The following is a 20,070-nucleotide window of genomic DNA, read 5'->3' on the forward strand; positions in this document are numbered from 1 at the left end:
CTTGGCTTCTGTTCATCCACATGAACATGTGAACTTCGCCGAGCATGACGAAGGAACACCTTCGCATGACGGCACCTCTTCGTGTCCCGTCGGTGAAGGCCGTATTCCGCCGCGAGCAGCCAGGTAAGCCCTGCCTCCACTGCGATAGAAGGCAAACAACAGAAAGGCAGTGGCTGCCCTAGATCCCCTCCGCGGCAGCTAATCGACAACTTCTTTGCCCGCATGTCCACTGTGGCTAGGCACCCAAATAAGCGTTATTCTGTTTACCGATGCCACTTCAACAAGTGCAGTAAGGTAGCTCCAGACTAGGCTGGATGTAACCTGGGCCGACTGAAGCGTTATCAATGCCGCCCTGCTGTCAAAGAATACATAAATGGTACGGTTTTTATACCCCGTTCCCAAACTGACTCTCTTGCATGTATTTTGGCCTAAAATACTGTGCAATATGGATCTAAGCTCACATATATACGCGAGTTATATCATTTACCTCAAATAACGGCAATTTGAAAGACGATACTTCATTTCCGTCGTCTTTCTTTTATAAAGTTTAATAAAATATTCCATAAGCTAAAATAATGAAATTCTTTCTCACAAAATAAAATTTCATAACATTCTTATTTTTTGTTTTTCTTATTAAAATTCCACAATACCTAAAAGCTCATAATCAACAGTAATTATTTTCTCATAAAATTATTTTCAACTAAAAATTAATATATTAAATTACTGACCAAAAAAAAATAACACACTTAAAATAATTACTGCTTACCAAACAGTTTTGTACTTCCAAGCAACTGATTTTAGTAAATTAATATTAAGCCAATAAGATTATTCTTAAGTTAAACTTAGAGTCATTAACAACTGTTATTCCGAAGAATAAAGTTAATTAAAACACAGAATTTGAATTTTTCTGTTTTTATTTTTTTTATTACGATAAAATAACAAAAACGTAATTCGCGTGTCCGGGCGGACACCATATACTCCCGAACAAGCACCCGACTCCTTTTTGGACCCGACCGCGTACCACATGCTTGAACCCGATTCAAGTATAGGGCCACTCCGACCCCACGTCCATCGATCGGTAATCGGAACCCTTTGTCGAAATTGTACCGTTGCAGACAGGAATTCTACATGGTTATTCCCAGATTCGGGTCGCTCTCAATAAAATCTCTGTGATTCAGTCATTAGCTGAGCTTCCTTCCCTATGTAGAGATGCAGTCCAACCCGATCAATATCTCCAATGCCGTTCGAATTGCCCCGGTAACTCCCAAGCAAGCCAACTTCTAAAGCTTTTCCAGCTTGCGCCGCACACCCGCCTGCTGAGGTTTGCCGCACCATACGATCGATGTGTAGGTGACGATGGGCCTAGTAAGGACCGCATATAGACACTGTGCTATCCTGGGGCTAATACACCCTCAATATCAAGAAAGCAGCCAACTGCTACCTCCCGAACGTCCAGTGAGCAGAACGAGTATAGTAGATTTCCCTGATTGATAGGCATCCTTTTTAATTTCTTTCATTAAGAAACAGGTAAGGCTAATGGGACGGAAACACCTTGGGTGATTGCTTGGTGGCGCACCTGCCTTCGGAATGACGTCACTTTAGCCACCTTCCATTCCAAATTTTAAACGAAAAATTTCCAACAACGCCCTAACGACATGTTGAAAACCCCTTTGCAAAAGCACGTCATCACCTTGACATTTAAAAAGCCTGTAAGAAAACAAAGCCCACATTCCGTGAAGATTGTGCGAGACGGTTGCCAGTCATCTCTCCTGTGCCGAGGTGCCCTTGGTTCAATGAACGCATTCAAGTTATTCCGAAAAACCTCCAAGTCAGGAAAGCGCGTTGAGGCCATCAGCTGCTTTTCGCTCTCGGTCATGGTGCTATCAGGCCCAACCCGCTAGTAATACTTTTTGGAAAGCCCTTCCTAAAACACTAAAAAATTTTTTAAAGTAAAGTAACTAAAAGTTTATTAAATTGTTCCCGAAAGTTTTACTAATTCTACTCACTTTGGTATTTTGCCTGCTAACACTAAAATTCAAGAACTTAAACCCTTTATAATTAAATCTATGATTGAATTTGAATCTGATTTTGAATCGAAATCTCACATCAAATTTTAAACTGATGAGAAAAAAAAATTTTGGAGCTTTTCGTATTTTGACTTTAGATAATGGCTTCATATTTTGTGACATTATGATAGTCTATTATGAGACATAAAATTTTTGTTCAATCACTTTAAGCCAAACTGTGTTCTTAAACGACTAAGGTTCACCAAAGGTAAAAAATTTAAAAATTTTTGAAAGCGTACACCTCCTAAATGAATTTAACTATCATAACCATGATAGTAATAAACTTAAAGATCAAAGAAAAAGCTAGAAAGTTAAAGGTTAAAAAATTAATTAAAATAATAAGCGATCATGAACGATATACGAGTATAAATTTCAGAAAATTAAAAATATTTAATTTTCCTCACATTATTGCTGCTGACCTGGCATTTTATTTAAAATATAACGAGATATAAATCGACTGTGAAAACATTCAGATAAGACATTTACTGTAATTTTAATTTATATTAAAAATCATTTTCATTTGATTGAAACATTTTACGACACCTAAGCCATTGTTATTGGGTAATATTATATATGATCATTTTATTAATGAACTTAATGAGAGAGCTAGAAAATTTTTTAAACTTTCGCCATTGATTTTAACTACTCATTTCTTAACGACCCCATACTCCAATTTTCAATTAAACAACGTTCTAATTAATTGATGATGCTTGTTTTTTTAACTAAATAATTAGCGCTTGTAATTAGTTCAATTCCTAAAAATAAAATATTAATACACAAAAATTAAATTTTAGTACAAATCTTTAATTTTTCTGGTAAAAAAAAAAAACAAAAATACTTATCCAATATAAAAATATTATATCATTTCCACATTTTTCATAACTACATATACAGATTTTTACATTACAAAGTTCATTATTAATTTTCAAATTAAAATTTTATTTATGATTTTAAACACTGGTAAAAAGAAAAAAAAAATAGCTCAGATTTATATTGAAATTTCTTGTGTTGGTGAAAGTAATGATGACGAAGACGAAGATGACGATAAGAATGTTGGATTGCCATTTCGTGACAATGTAATTGATGATTCTATCGATGTTGCAGCAGAATCTGTTGCTGCTACATTTGTTGCAGTCGTTGTTGATGGTATTAACATTATTGAATTATAGTTATTCATATACGATTTTGTTACATTTTTTAGTTTATTGCTCTTATTTTCTACATATCTTTTATTTTTTAATAAAGGAATTAAAAAATTATTTTTACGTAATAATAATGATTTGTCATTATTTTTGTCTAAGTCATTTGGCGGATAATTTTCTAATATTATATTTAAATTTTCACTAATATTATTTTCATTATCATCATTGATAATATCGTTACCAATATTACGATTATATTTACTATAATAGTTAAAGTCATCATTAACATCATTAAATTTAGAATTTTCTGATGATGATGGGAATGATAATAAATTATTATTTTCATTTAAATTATAATTGCTTAAATTATCATCATTATAATAATTTTTATTTTTATGATTAATACTACTCAATCTTTTTTTACTAAAATTATATTTTCTTCCTTTTTTAACTCTGTTATTATTACACCTATCATTATTAAAATTTTCTCCATTCCTATGGACGGTATTATTAATTAAATTTGAACAATTTTCATCACTATTGCCTAAATTATAGAAAAGCTGTCTTCGTTTTAAATGAGTCGAAGTGGAAATTGATAATGGTGATAAAGATGATGGCAATATCGGCATTGAGTTTGATGATAATAATGATGCCGGCATCACTTTAAGTTTATTTACATTACTTTTATTTTTTATATTAAATATACCATTTTTTTTATTATCATCATTTCCAACTTCTATGTTGGTAGTTTCTAGTTTAAAATCCAAATTTTTTAACAATGTATTATTATAATGATTTTCCTCAATATTTTCTGTACGATTAACTTTTTTCCTCCATGAATTTTTTTTTAAAGGTAATGAAGACACTCCATCATAAATATTATAATTATAATTAGATATAATACTATCATCTTTAGAGCAATTTAATGATAATGATGATGGATATACTGAATCATTTTTATATATCACGTTTTTTTCTTCAAAGTTAATCGAAGAACTTGATATTGATTTAAATTTAATATCTTTATTATTATTTATAATAAATCGATTTAATAAGTCGTTATTAATACTTGATTCTAATTCAAATTTTTTGTAATTTTTAATATTAGAATTTAGTTTAATATTTTTGTTTTTTCGTTGAGACTCATTTTGATCCTCTTTTATTTGTTGTACCAAAGAATAATTTGATTTTGCCTCAAACTGTGAATCAAATTTATTGAAACTGTTATTATTACTATATGAACTAAGGGTTTTTTTATTAAGATTAATTTTTATTTTATCATACGAATTTATGGTTTCAAACGTTCCGGTGCCGGAGTCTTTACTTATAGAATTTGATTTCATTTGTATACAATTTAGTTGTATTTGAGATATATTATCTAAAAATGAATTATTATTATCACAATTGTATATAGTATCATGACTTTTAGATAATCTATAAAACTCATTTGAATTTTTTCTTTTTAAATATTTTTGTAATTTATAAGTGGTTTTATAATTATTTTGTCGTAAAAAATTTACATTTAATTCATTTAGTGGAATTGATTCATTGCTAATTGATTCTAATGAATCATTTTTATCATTTTCATTCAATTGAATTTCATTAATATCTAATGTTTCACTATTATTAAAAATAGAAATTTGCGAATCGTTTTTTAATTGAAGTGAAAAAGCGTGATTTTCTTGTCTTTCGGGTTGCTTCATAAATCCTGGATCAAAATACTTATATTTTTTTTTATTAATATCTATAATATCAGTATTCAATTTTGCTTGACATGAAATATTATAATTGTTTAATGTTGATTTGTTAGAGATATTAAGTACATCATCATAGCAATTTAAAATTTCATCATCTGCATTTTGTAAAATGCTGGAAGAAGACGTAATACCTATTGTTATTGGTACATCATTTCTATTATTGTTGTCGTTATTATTAATATTATTACAATTTATATTATTATTGCCATTACTTCCATTGTTATTAATACTGTTGCTATTATTATTATTGTTATTATTACTATTATTATTTCTGTTATTATTACAATAATTACTATAATGATTGTTATTATAGTGATTAATATTATTAATATTATTATTAGTATTGTTCATATTACTGTTGCTATGTAAATTATTATTCGTAGCTATTGAATTTTCATTACTTGTTGAAACTGGATTTGTCTGAATTGCCTTTTTAGCTTGATAAATAATAACAACCCATATTACTGATGTGCCGATTGCACAACAGATAACTGTTATCATAATAATACCGATCATTTCTTCAATATTAATAATATTATCAGAGTTATGATTTATAGTATTCTTTACAATAATATTATTTACACCATATTTAGTTCCAAATTCATTATAAACTTTACATTTATATAAGCCCGAATCATTTAATTTTGATGATGTAATAATCAACAACTGATTATTGGATGTGTATGTATATCTACTTGTTGGCTTAATTAACTTATCATCTTTATACCATACTACATTTGGTTTTGGTGTTCCATTACATAAACATTCTACAACAAAAGAATGCCCCAATATGATTTCTTTCCTTATAGGAAAATTTTGCAAAAGGTATGGTGGTTCTGTTTATAAAATTCAAAACAAACGAAAATTAAAATAAAATATAATAAAATTCAAAACATAAATTGTTTTAATTTACCATTTACAATTACAGTGGCGTTTGCAGATATAATTCCCGCGGGATTATCGGCTGTGCATGTATACACACCCATATCAAGGACTTTTGCATTAACAATAAAAAACGCGTCCTCAGCTTGCACCACGTGCATTCGCCGTTCTCTTGCAGCTGGAAAATCATTTCCTCCGTCTTTTTGCCATGATATTTCTGGTTTAGGTTCGCCGATGGCTTTACACTCTAAACGAGCTGTATCACCAGAATTTATAGTAACATTGTACGGTATTTTCAAGAAATTCGGGAAAGCTTTTTAAGAAAAAAACCATATATGAACACATTAATTTTTTATTATATTTTTATTAAAATAAATAATAATAAAGAAAATTTTATTTATACTTACATGAAACTGTTATTTTGAATTTTTGGGAGTATATTGTGCCAAAATTGTTTCGTACTATACATTGATAACGTCCCGAATGTTGTATATGCGATGCATTAATTAAATGTAAATAACCAGTTGCAAAAATTTTATCATTCTCAAACGCAATTTTGGTTTCAATATAAGTTTGATTCGATTGCAAATCGGTATTATCTTTCCTCCATAAAATTTCTATATAACTTTTTGCTGAGGACATTGAAACTGCTTCACATTTAAATGTTACATTTTTACCTTTAGTTATTACTTGATTGTTCGGTTCATTTATTAAACGAGGTTTTGTTGATTCATTACATACTAATTGATTCAATTTTAAATAAATGATATTTTTACCATTTAAATATGTTGGATAATCGCATTTAATATCAATTTTGTTATTATTTTGTGTAAATTTATTAAGAAAATTTTTTAGCCATTTATAAAATGTTTGCATATTACAATCACATATAAATTTATCTGTTTTTATAATTAATTTATTAATATTATTAAGTATATCAAAAGTGTCATAATAAATTGTACTTATATTATTCCCGTTTAAATTTAATTCTTGTAAATTTTGTAATCCATTAAATGCTTTTTGATTTATTATTCTTATGTTATTATTATACAAATTTAATGTTTTCAAATTTTTTAAAAATTTGAACGTACCACCAATATTATCTTCAATTACTGCAGATAATTTATTATTACTTAGGTCAAGTGATTGCAAATTAATTGTACACTGAAATATTAATTCATTCAAATAATATAAATTATTGCTTGATAAATTTAGTTGTTGCAATTTTTTTAGGCAACTAAAATGTTGAGGTTTTATATCACTGATTTGATTTTTCGATAAATCCAAAAATATTATATTTTGTGTAAATTCAAATATATCTAAATCAATTGTCGCAATGGAATTGTTTGATAAATTAAGTGAATTCAATGTTGCTATGTTATAGAATCCTTGTTTTCCCACTACGCGAATTAAATTTGAATCTAATTCACTGAAATTATATGCAAATATATAAATTTTTAATTAAATAATTTTAAATAAATAATATATTTAGTATAATAGCTGCCAATTAGATAAATCGTCGAAAATATGTTCATATCAACTGTTAATAACATTTCTACTATATACATATATTTGACTTTAAAATTACAGTGCTTGATCAATAGATATATTAAGAGTCAATCAATATTCGCTTCTAGAAATATCTAGCAAATTAATATAAAATTAAATTAATGTGTAATAACCTTTTCAATATATTTTATTATAAGTATAAAGTAAAAAAAAATATGTATAAATTTAAAATATTTTTTTATCAAATGTTTGTATATCTATTTTAAAAGACGATACCCTAAATGCTATACATCTCTTTTTGAGATAAAATGAATAAATAAATAAATAAAATATTGAATTTAGAATAAAATTCCAAAAAGTCTTACATTGTTTCAATTGATTTCAACGCATAAAATACACCGTCAGATAAATTGTTCAATTTATTTGATTTAAATTTAATTACTTTTAGTTTATCAAGCCCTTTAAAAACAGAATATGTTATATTTATGTTATTATCGTTTAAATATCTAAAAAAAAAATAAATACTTTTACAAAAATTGTATATAATAAGAAATGTTTTAATTATTTCATTAAATATCTTACAATTTTTTTAAGTTTTTCAAATTTTTAAATATATTATTAGGTAAATTATCCAATCCATTACGATTTATTTGTAATTCAATTAGTGAGGTTAAGGTACTGAATGAATGTACATCTAATGTGACAATTTTATTTGAATTTAAATTTCTAAAAAAAACAGAACAGAAATTTACTTATATATATACAAAAGTTGTTTTATTTATTCAATATTACAATTGTTCCAAAGAATTTTTTACTGGGAATGAATTTGGCAGAATAATGCTGATCTCATTTCGACTCAAATCCAATATTCTTAAATTAGGTAACGATAACATAGACTCTGTGGTAATGGCTTGTATTTTATTGTTAGATAAAATGAGTTCTTCTAATGTAAATAAATTTTGGAAAACAGGCATTTTCCGTAAATGATTCTTCCTTAATGAACTAAAAATGCAAAAAAAAATAAAAAGTTAATTTAATTTTTTAAATATTTTTTTATTTTAATGCACTAAAGAATGTTATTAGTATAGGCCAAATGAACTATACTTATAAAGTGCAACACTCACAGTTTAGTAAGATGACTTAAATTATCAATTGAATCAGTTATTGTATCATCCAGTTTATTGCCACTTAAATCTCTGCAAAAATATTTTATATCAATGAAAAATAACTATATAATGTTGTTATTGAAATAATATGCTTACAATTCTCGTATCCAACTTGGAAATGTTGGTAAATTTTTTAAATTAAGTTTTTTACATTCAAAATAGTCACCTAGACACGAACATTGTTCAGGACATGTACTCTCATAATTATTATTGGTTATTATTGGATTTACTTCAAATAATTTGGATATTGTTCTTTCTGTTTTTATTAATGAATTTCTTTTATACCGCTTCTCGAAATCATTTTGATTAGAATTTTTATTGTTATCATTATAATAAGTTTTTTCATCATAATTTATAAAATGTGTATTATTTAGTGTCAGATTTTGATTGTATTGATTTAAAGAGTTAAGCAAAATATTTGTTGATAATGAAAAGTTAACACAATGATTAAAATTTATATTAATAATTAATATGTAAATCAGTTGAAAGTTGATATTTTTCAAATTAGAATAAGAAAATAAACTTGTTTCCCGAATCATTGCAACCTCCCTTTTGTTGTTGTAGATGATTTTGGTTTCTTACAAATATTTTGAAAATTATTTTTTTTAAGTTTTCAAATAGCAGACATTTATTGGCTTTTTCGTTTCTTATCAAATATTGAACTGAAAATCTATTTGAAGTTTTTTCTATATACATAATAGACTTATAGTTAGGGATTTTATTTTCATTATTTTTTAGTATATGCTTTTTTCTAAACATGTAGAATTTTTTATATTCTTTATATACAAAAAAACTAAATATTTTTACGATTCTAAAATAGCACTTAATTTTATATTATTCCTTTTAAATAATTTCAAGATTTTATCTTTATTTATAAACTATTAAGTTGATGTTGTTATCCTTCACACACAATATTTTTTTCTTTCTTTCCCTTTCCCTTTGGTTTATAAAACATATTTCGACTTTTTTCAATATAATTTGAGCAAACCACTAAAATGACATTTAAAGCAATAACTCATCCCTATAAACAAATCTTTTTATTTAAGTCAGCGTTTACATGTAAATCAAATATTGACAATCATGATTGAGATTGATAAAGATTAACCTTGGAAACAGTTAACATCAATCATTTTCATAAAACTTAAATTGACGAAAAAATGGAAATTGGTTCTATTTTCGTCAATATTTTTTACCAAGTTCTATTTCTACACCGAAAAAATTTGTCAAATCGTAAGTGTTATACATAAGGAATAAAACATAACTCAACTGAAAGTTTATTAATTGTTCAATATGTATCACGGCTAATAGAAATACAGGCCCGGACCAGTAACAGTTCTCAGCTGGCGAACTTTTGCTACATTACAAGAAAACCAATAGTACAAACTTTTTTTTTGAATTTGATTTTTGTTTTTTTTTCAAATTTGAGAAAATCTACCAGTTTCTTTCTATTCGCATGATTCTGGGTAGAAATCTTTAAATATGAGTATTATTATATGAATTCTGAGAGTTCGTCGCGGAAAATTTGTCTCGTTCGGTTTTCAACATAATTTAAAAAAAAGATATAATAGTTTCATATATTTTGTGAAAAATATTCGTTACAAGTGATATAAAATAATGTAAGTATAATATCTTATTAATGGTAAAGTTTTAATTTTTTTCATTTTTTTAAATTTCTACATTTAAGTAGTTAAAAAAGGGTCAAGAGAATGTTTTATGAGAAAAATTTGTTCTATAATAATATTTTATGGTTAGACTAACTAGAAATAAACTGAAAATAAACAAAAATATTTGTAAAAAATTTAATATACTTTCTCGATTGACACAATCAATCGACACGACTGTGGTACAAAATTTCTCTGAGATCATACTAATTTTTTTAAAGGGTGGTTTACTGGGTTTAACGTCAATGTCGTAATAAAAACAACAACAACAAAATTGACAACTTATTTTTGGCAGATAACATTATTTTGAATCCGTGTTGTATTAAAATATTTTTCGTATGCGGAAAGTTTTCAAATTTGAATGTAAATATTTTAAGAATTAATTTTTTGATATGGGAGTAAGTCATTCAGGCCATCCGCGCTCAGTAAACATGGATAATCAGATGCCAATCGGTGTTGTAGAAGTTTCTGAAGATGTTGTAAAGCGTCTTAAAATTGGTTTGACAAAAGGTTAGTATTCCACTAAAAAATGGATAACTAAATTTGATTATGCAACTAGGAATAACATAAAAACAGGAAATATTTTTATTTAATTAATTCACAGAATAATTTTTTAAGAAATTTTGAATTTAATTTTATCTACAATTCATGATTTAAAACCAAATCATTAAATTCTATCCATCCTATGGACTTAATATTTACATACAAAATGTAAGGAAAGTCTTTTCAAAATGAAAAAATTTTAAAAAATTTACTTTCAGTCTTTAATAAGTTCCATGGCATGCATTGATTTTGATTTTTTTTTGTAAATGTCCTTTTGTAAATGTTTTTTTTTTTGTATTAATCCTTTATAGAACATAATTGCGTTCAAATAATTTTCTAATGGAGAAGCTACAAAAGAAAAGGAACAAAAACGAAGAAGTTCGACATATTACAATGTAAATAAAGTTTTTTCAACATTAGTTTTTTTAATCTAATATTACGCAAAAAAATAAAATGCAGCTACAATTGTTAAATTTAATACTTTATGCGGTAGCCCGTAGATTTGGAACAGCCCAAAGTCATCGTATCATAGAAGTAGTCAATCTTTCCATATCAATTTAATCCGAAATTTTGGACAATTCTTCTATAAGGTCACTTTTGGATTTTAGTATATTTATGGCCAAATTTTAAGTATACTAAAATCCAAAGTGGGCCCAAAAATTCTCAATTGGATTGAGGTCTGGACTTTGAGGGAGTTTTTCGAACACTTTTGGGCAGTCATGAAGCAAACAGCTTCTTACCAAATAAGATTTATGGTACAAGCGGTTATACCAATAAAATTTATAATAACCAACAAGATCAAATTTTTCGACTTTGTTTACCAGGTTCGTTTTTAAAATGTCTAGTATTGTTACTTATCTATATGACCATCTTTAAAAAAAAAGTGCAACACCCCGTGACAACATATACAACTCAAAAACATTACGGATAATTTTCCAAATTTAACGATTGGTATAATATTTGTTTTGCCGAAACTTATAAGGATGAACTGGAACGTTACTGCAACGATGTTATATTCTGTGATGAAATTAAAATTATGCTATATTACAAGCAAGGATCAACTAGTGTGAGGAAATCCGTTACAGGCTCCAAACAACAAATTGTTGCAAATACCCGGAGGAAAAACAAAAAATAGATTAAGAATAGGTACCTGGAACGTTAATAGTTTGTATGAACCAGGTAAATTTGCGAACACAATTCAGGAAATGCAAAGATTAAAAATAGATATTATGGGAATTTGCGAAACATGGTGGCCAAACGGTGGTGAATGTTCGGCACAGGGCGTAAAATTTTACTACTCTGGCAATAATTCTCCTAGTCATCGGAATGGTGTCGGTATAATAGTCACAGAACATCTGGCCAAATGTGTAACAAACTTTATACCACTCTCAGACAGAGCAATGCTATTAAAAATTAACGCCAAACCTGTAGAACTAAATGTAATTCAAATATACGCACCAACGGCAGAAAAAGATGATGACGAGATTGAAGGGTTTTACTGTGAAATAGAAAGTTTACTAAAATTTACGAAACCGCATGAAATGACTATTATAATGGGGGACTTCAACGCAAAATTTGGTACCGGAAGAGTCAATGATACAGTAGGTCCACTTGGCTTAGGAACAAGAAATGATAGAGGTAACTGTCTAATAGAGTTCTGTGAAGAATTTAAACTCAAAGTTACAAATATGTAGTTTCGTTTACCACCTAGAAGACTTTACACCTGGAAATCGCCGCAAGATAATGCTGGAAATATCGTGCGAAATCAAATTGATTTTATCTTAATAAACAAAAGATTTGCTACTTCTATAATGAAGGTTTCTACTTACCCGGGGGCTGACGTTCCATCAGACCACAACTTATTGCAGGCTAATGTTAAAATCAAATTAGCAAGAATAATAAGAAATCGGCAACAGTCAAAATTAGATGTAGGCAAATTGAAAAATGATGAAATCAAATCTAACATTTCACATATATATGACACATCTAAGAACATTCTTGGAACAAAGAAATCTGTTCCAAAACAAAGATGGATGACAACAGCAATTTTATCACTAATGGATGAAAGAAGAACACACAAAAATAAAAATATTTCAGAATATCGTCGAATGCAAAAAGTAATTAGAAAGGAATGTCGGAAGGCAAAAGCAAATTGGCTAAAGAATGAATGCGAACAAATCGAACAAATACAAAGTACACACAACGATTTCAGCCTTCATAGAAAAATAAAGGAAATATCGGGACAATATCGTAAATCAAATCCATCTATTTTGGTAAATCATAGAAACCAAATAATTGTTGATAGCGAAGAAAGAAAAGATTTCTGGGCAAAATACATTAAAGAGATATTCTCAGATCACAATAGACTTGATATTTCGAATAACAACTCGTCAAGTAGCCAACTTACGGGACCATCTATAACACGAGATGAAGTTCGAAAAGCTATACAATTATCTAAAGATAACAAAGCGGCTGGACCAGATGATTTACCGGTTGAAATAATAAAACTTATAGATGATGAGAAATTGATGATTCTGGAAAAATTATTTAATCATATTTACGATAGTGGACAATTCCCTACAGATTGGCTAAAATCCACCTTCATACCATTGCCAAAAAAGAACAATGCCAAAACATGCAATGAACATCGTTTGATAAGCCTGATGAGTCACGCTTTAAAAATATTCTTGAAAATACTACATAATCGAATCTATAAGAAATGTGAAAAAAATATGGGTACAACCCAGTTTGGATTCAAAGATTGAACAGTATTCAAGTCTTGGTACAAAATTGTCGCAATGTTAGGAAAGACGTATTTTTGTGTTTCATCGATTATGAAAAAGCGTTTGACAATGTCAATCATAACAAATTAATGGACATATTAGCTAATATGCTTATTGATGAGAAAGACATGCGATGCATACAAAATTTATACTGGCATCAAAGTGCACACGTTAGAACAAAAGATGGTATCACAAACGAAGTGGAAATAAAAAAAGGAGTTCGACAGGGTTGTATACTATCACCGCTTTTATTTAACATCTACGCCGAAGCGATTTTTCAAGAGGCAATCGAAACAATGCCAACAGGGATAAAAGTGAATGGCAAATACATAAACAACATTCGATATGCAGACGACACAACCCTAATAGCCGACAATATGAATGATCTTCAATCCTTGGTTGATCAAGTAAGCGACTGCGATTTCTGAAATGCTATGTTTGGTCAGTTCTTCTTTATGGTGCGGAATGTTGGATTTTGGGAGCTCCGTTGATGAACAAATTGGAGGCTTTTGAAATGTGGTCATACAGAAAAATGCTCCGAATATCATGGACGGAACACATTTCAAATAATGAAGTCCTTCAAAGAGTCCAAAAAACAAGGGAACTACTAAGGAATATAAAGAAAAAAAAAGACTTCATATTTCGGAAATGTCATGCGCGGAGAAAAATATCAACTTTTGCAACTTATAATTCAAGGCAAAATTGAAGGCAGAAAGGGCGTTGGTCGAAAACAACTTTCCTGGCTGCGTAATATACGGAACTGGACCGGTATACAAAATATTGGCGAGTTGATGCGCATTGTGGAAGATCGAGACCAGTTCAAAGAAGTAGTTTCCCAAATTTCTTAATTTCTTAAAAATTCAAAACTAACATCAGCAACAGTAAAACTATAACATGTGATTCGCTTACGTCCAGCTAATGGATATGCAGGCGAAAGAAGATTAGATTAAAAAAACTAATTTTGAAAAGACTTTATTTACATTGTAATATGTCGAACTTCTTCGTTTTTGTTCCTTTTCTTTTGTAGTTTCTCCATTGGAAAATTATTTTAACGCAATTATGTTCTATAAAGGATTAATAAACTGACATTTACAAAAAAAAATCAAAATCAATGCATGCCATGGAACTTATTAAAGACTGAAAGTAAATTTTTTAAAATTTTTTCATTTTGAAAAGACTTTCTTTACATTTTGTATGTAGTTTTTTATTCATGAGCACAATTATACACAATTTTACACATATAGTTCTTTTATTCATTAGTTAAATTATACACAATTTTGAAATGCACGCAATCTCTATTTTTTTCTGTATTTTGTCTCTGTAAAATTGTTAATTAACGTGCAATCAAAACTATGATCAAATTATCTTCACTTTCTTGAAATTTTATCATAATTATTTAATATTAAATAGTCTTAATATTGTATAACATAACATTTATAAATATACTTTTTTTTAAATTAGAATCAAAAAAGTCAGCATCTGCATCATCTGAGCAATCTAATGTTATCCAAAATCCGACACCTATTCCATCACAACCATTACCTCAAACAACACCATCACAATCGCCACCGGTTGTGTACATCGATCCTTCTATGTCAGTGATTGAAGCTCGCCGACAAAAAGTTCAAGAGCTTCAACAAATTGATGCTTATTGGAAAAAGCGGATGGGCCAATTAGAGCAAAATTTGAATAAAACAAATAAAATAATGGAAGATGAATACAGTGCTACAATCGAAGATGTAAAAAAAAGATTTGCCACTTCTCAATTATATCCCAGTCAACAACTATCTTTATTACAAGATTTAAAAATTCAATTAATTGCGTGTTTCCGTGCTAATCGCCATGAACCATTAAAATGCTCTGAAGAAGTAAAAGCTTTTACTGATTGTGTTAGTAAATGTCGAGTTAAAAAATTAGATGAAGGAATTGAAGAAACCCAAAAGGGTTCAAAATCAACTGTAGAGAAACCAAAAATTAGTCCAAGTAAAGCAGCATAATGCAGTTAAATTTATAAAAAAATTACAGTATAAAAAGTATAAAAAAAGAAAAAAAAAATATAAAATGAAAATATATTCCTATTTTGTTCTGCCGGTTAACTTTTGAAGGGGTTAGAAGAAGAAGGAGTTAAGTAACATTTTCAATATTTCGAGAAAAACGCATTTTTATATTCTGATTTTAATAACGTTGCAACTTTTTACCTATTTGAAACATAGAATTTTTATTTTTTAGATCTTATATTGTTCTTAAAGTACTTTCAAATAGGGTAATTTCAAATTTTTGTGAATTTTTGTGAAAAGGCAAAAGTGGAATTTAGAAATTTTACACAAATAAAATTTACAAAAAACAAACTGTTGAAGAATTAAAAAGCGTTAATTGAATTTTTGTTTTATTTTTAACTTATTTATTTATTATTTTTTTATTTATTATTTTTCCAAATATTAAAAAAATAAAAAACAAAATTTAATTTAGAAAATAACAACAAAAAAAGTTCGTCATATTTGTTCATAATAAACCTTACAAACTTAATAAAATATGTAATTTTCTTTTAAATTAATTGAAAAAGAAAAAAGTAATATTGGTTTCACAATATATTATTTATTATATATTTTAATACCATATTATACTAGGTATTAAAATATTAAATATGTATAATATCAATACATAATATTTGTTAAATTACTAAATAAAGCACTTTTTCAATTCAGATATAATAATATCTACCTGTGCATGTGGGTACTAAAATTAATAAACAAAAACAAAAATGTGAAATAATTTTCTGTTAATTCGTTAATTTCATCAAATATCTCACTAGTATTTATAGTTCAGGTTTCCTTCCGATTATATTTTGATAGAACTATTTATGTTCATTTGAAATGAAAATGAACTGTACTTTTAAATTTTTAATATTTTCTTCACTAATACTCGTAGATTAGTGAAGTGTACATACTAAATTGAGCTTCTTCAGTATGAACGTTGTCCATAGATTTCTTCTTTTCTTTTTCTTGTTCCAAAACCGGTTTTACCATTTGCTTTCCTCTTGATTCTATTGTTCCCATATTATAAGAAATTTGACTTACAGTTTCTTAATTAAACAATAATAGTAAAATATTAACAATAATAGCAAAATTTTAGCCCTCATAACACTTAACAAACACTAGTAACACTTTAATCTTCTAAAATATGATAACCAGTTTTGCTAATATTTTGTTTTTTTTTTATTGAATTGTTTGTGGATGAAAATGTCAAATGCGTACTTAACCCCTTTATGAAATAAACTTTTTTCTCATTTTATCTGAAAACATTTATATTGTACGTGTATGTTAAGTGATCCCTAACGCCTTCATTTAATAAACAAAAGATTAAAATGTGTACTTAACTCTTTTTTTTATTGTCTAAATACCGTAAAACTTGATACATATTTCGAAAAACGGGTTTTTGTAAAAGATGTGTAATGTTTTGAAAAGACTAAAGCTGCCAAAAAACGATTTTTGAAAAAAATTTCACTGAACTCCTTATTCTTCTAACCCCTTCATTTATTTATTTCTTTTATTTTGTATTAAATGAATGTAAAAACTATGTTAACTTTAGAAATTGAAAAACATTAATAAAACAAAAATTATTTAAATTCTAACTACAAGTATAATATGATAAGCTATTATTTTTACTTGTACTACAAGCAAAGTTCCCAACAAAAAAAAAAATAAAGTATTAAACAGTTTACAATCATGTTTACAGTATCCAATTGAATATAGTTTCGCTATTTCCATGTATAACTTTTATCTGAACCTTCTTGCATGAAGTAAGAGCTCACAAAATGATTATGTAATCGAAATAATAGCATTTTTGAAAGAAAAAAAAAACGTTTTTTTGAATATATATAACAAACCAAAATTGTAGAACTGATTCTAAATGTATAAAGAATGCAAATTGAGAAATAAAATACAAAATAAATGCAAAATAAAAATAATTTAACGCATATAACTAAAATGGATATAAAAAACATTAAAAATCAAATGTAATAAAAATCGAAAAAATAAATCTCAAAATCAGAAATCTCGTCTTAATTACTTTCATTTTCAGAAATTTTGATTTGTTTATAAAAATTTCGACAAACCAAAATTTTTATAAAACCATCACATATTATGTGTATACCTAATATAATTTATAACAAGTTCCTGGGATACTACATATTAATTGGAGTTTTCCTTTCAAATCAAAACAATCAAAAATGGTCAAAATATAACTACTGCATGCGTGGTCAGTCAAATCATTGAAAATTTCAGAACTTAGCGACTGAAGAATTTTAAATACTAACTAAAATTCACAGGAAAATTATGTTTTTTTTTATCTGCAATAAGTATTCTTAAAAAGTAGTAGATGATTGCCCGACAGCACAATTTTTCACAAAGTAGCCTCCCAATATAATGAAGGAGCTGGGAAGCGAAAAAAGAAACTACAAATAAATTGTATGAAATATAAATAATTTAAAATAGATTCCTGACTTCAATAATGCTTTATACAAAGTTTAAGTACACTATTGATGATGATGATGAACCGCTAATCTCCTACTCGGGAGCAAACGGCCTCAGTAAGACTTTTCCATCGAACTCTGTTTGGGGCGGTGTTCAAAGCGTCTTGCCATGAAAAACCTGCACTTTTTAGCTCGTTTTTAACTGTTATTCTCCAGCTGTTTCTTGGGCGAAAACGTACACTATTAATACATTGTAAAAAGAACTGCTAAAGTTCTGTGCAAATGTTAATTTTTTACAAACGTTACAACATCTTTGAAAACATAACATATAACGTTACCATATCATAGCATTTTTATGGTTCATTTTAGGAAAAAAACTTAATAACTAGCAAGCACTCTATTGCTAAAAATATTAATTGGTAATTTCAGACAACATTTATATGACATGTATAAGAATAGCATGCTCGATTTTTTCGATACTCGATTTATTTTTATTTTACGTGTATCTACTACGTAGAGAACGCATTTAGGAGAAGTGTACAATGTCAAGACCTTTTATTAAACTTTTTGGAATGTATTACTTTGTAAAGTTTCGTCGTAAGCGCATTATTGAAGTCACGGATTGTCAATAAATAATAGATATTTGAAGAAATCTTTTGAAAAATTTCAAACGCGTTTTCAGGTTAAATTAGAAGAGATAGTTCTAACGATATTTTAGAAGTTAAAGGTGCTTTTTGTGATCCCTTTAGCAAAAATATTTTTCAAAATTTCAATTACGTAGGAATGTACTACAAGAGCAATATTTATTAATCATTATAGGAGTTACATTATGAAAACACTTAAGTAAAGTTATTTTGAGAGAAGGATACTCAGATTGAATTACTTCATATATAAAAATTGGGTCAAACTTAATATAAGTTCTATATAAATATTAAAAGTAAAAAATGGCAATTCTTAATAAAACAACGTTTTGTTTTTCATTTTTAAATAGTAATTTTTCTTTTCTTTCTCAAATTGAAGTAATTTTACATTTTTTTTTTGTTTTGTTATAAATAAAAAATAATTAATAATTAAATTTAAAAATATTTTTTTGTTTTTTTCTTTTTTAGTTTAAATTTTTATCTATAATTCTCATTTTTTAACTTTTTTTTGGTTTCTCTCGTTTCTTTATTTGTTTTTTTTTTTTCTTATTTACTTATCTGTTTTTAAAATATAAAAATTCTAAGTTTAAATTTCATTTAACGGTTTATGAAATAAGCCGTTTAAACAAGATTTTTGGAAGTAACACAAAAAAAAATTTACGAATTTTTTATTTTCTTATTTTTTTTTATTTTTATTTTGCTATTTTTAATATAAAAACGATTTATGGATTTTTAGCTATTAGGTGGTTTGAACTTATATATATATATATGTATGTGAAGCATATTTTCTTGGAGGAAGAGACGAGCGGTGTTAGAAAGGTGGCAGAAATGAAAATGCAAACGAAATGTATTTAAGTCTATATTTTTTTATCTAAACACAAAAAATAAGTCTTTGTAAAAGAGACGTTAACTATGACCATTTTTGTCTAAATGAGAATCTAAAATCCTATATAATACATACTTGGCTTATTCCGGGTACATGTGTACACATTTAAATTTATTTAATAAGTGAACTGAAAATATTACTCTTTATTAATTTTTAATTTATATTTTTTTTATACAATATTACTAAAATACAACTCTGAGAGATTGCGCTTTCAGTGTAAATTTTATATTAAAAACTTTTCAAGTTCCGTATAATAATGTACCTATGTATGTATGTATATAGCAAATTCAGCAATCATCATGCTAAGACATTTTGTATCTCCAAATTTAGTTTATTAATTTGAATTTAAAAAACTAATAACGGATAATATATATGAAACTAAGGGTGTAATTTTTTCTGTAGAACCGTATACTATAAAAGTGAATGGAGACTTTGTGGTGCCATGACATGACCTTCAAAGCAGGGATCACATACATATATGGTTCTCGAACGATTTCAATCGGAGAACGTTCTTATATGAACAAATGTGTGTGCAACCAGGCAAACTTTAGTTGAGTATGGGC

General features: G+C 27.4%; 2 protein-coding genes across 3 annotated transcripts; one reads left to right on the forward strand and one right to left on the reverse strand.

Annotated features, from left to right (window-relative positions):
• Positions 1 to 2,849: 2,849 nt before the first annotated feature.
• LOC129605983 (metacaspase-2-like) lies at positions 2,850 to 9,479 on the reverse strand. 2 transcript variants are annotated; one of them, XM_055516028.1, is made up of 8 exons: positions 8,619 to 9,479; positions 8,481 to 8,552; positions 8,149 to 8,358; positions 7,939 to 8,082; positions 7,722 to 7,862; positions 6,255 to 7,276; positions 5,879 to 6,160; positions 2,850 to 5,801 (listed from the first exon to the last, which is right to left on the reverse strand). In XM_055516028.1, exons 1-8 carry the CDS (start codon positions 9,059 to 9,061, stop codon positions 3,055 to 3,057), a joined length of 5,061 nt encoding a protein of 1,686 aa, XP_055372003.1. In that variant the 5' UTR covers positions 9,062 to 9,479; the 3' UTR covers positions 2,850 to 3,054. The 2 variants fall into 2 exon arrangements, with proteins under 2 accessions (XP_055372003.1, XP_055372009.1); XM_055516034.1 differs by lacking the exon at positions 7,722 to 7,862.
• A 990-nt stretch (positions 9,480 to 10,469) lies between these two features.
• LOC129606508 (uncharacterized) lies at positions 10,470 to 17,140 on the forward strand. The gene is made up of 2 exons (XM_055516857.1): positions 10,470 to 10,693; positions 14,971 to 17,140. Exons 1-2 carry the CDS (start codon positions 10,576 to 10,578, stop codon positions 15,504 to 15,506), a joined length of 654 nt encoding a protein of 217 aa, XP_055372832.1. The 5' UTR covers positions 10,470 to 10,575; the 3' UTR covers positions 15,507 to 17,140.
• The last annotated feature ends 2,930 nt before the right edge of the window (positions 17,141 to 20,070 follow it).

This window comes from Condylostylus longicornis, unplaced genomic scaffold, assembly GCF_029603195.1.
Source record: "Condylostylus longicornis isolate FDR11 unplaced genomic scaffold, ASM2960319v2 ptg000003l, whole genome shotgun sequence".
Taxonomy (NCBI): Eukaryota; Metazoa; Arthropoda; class Insecta; order Diptera; family Dolichopodidae; genus Condylostylus; species Condylostylus longicornis.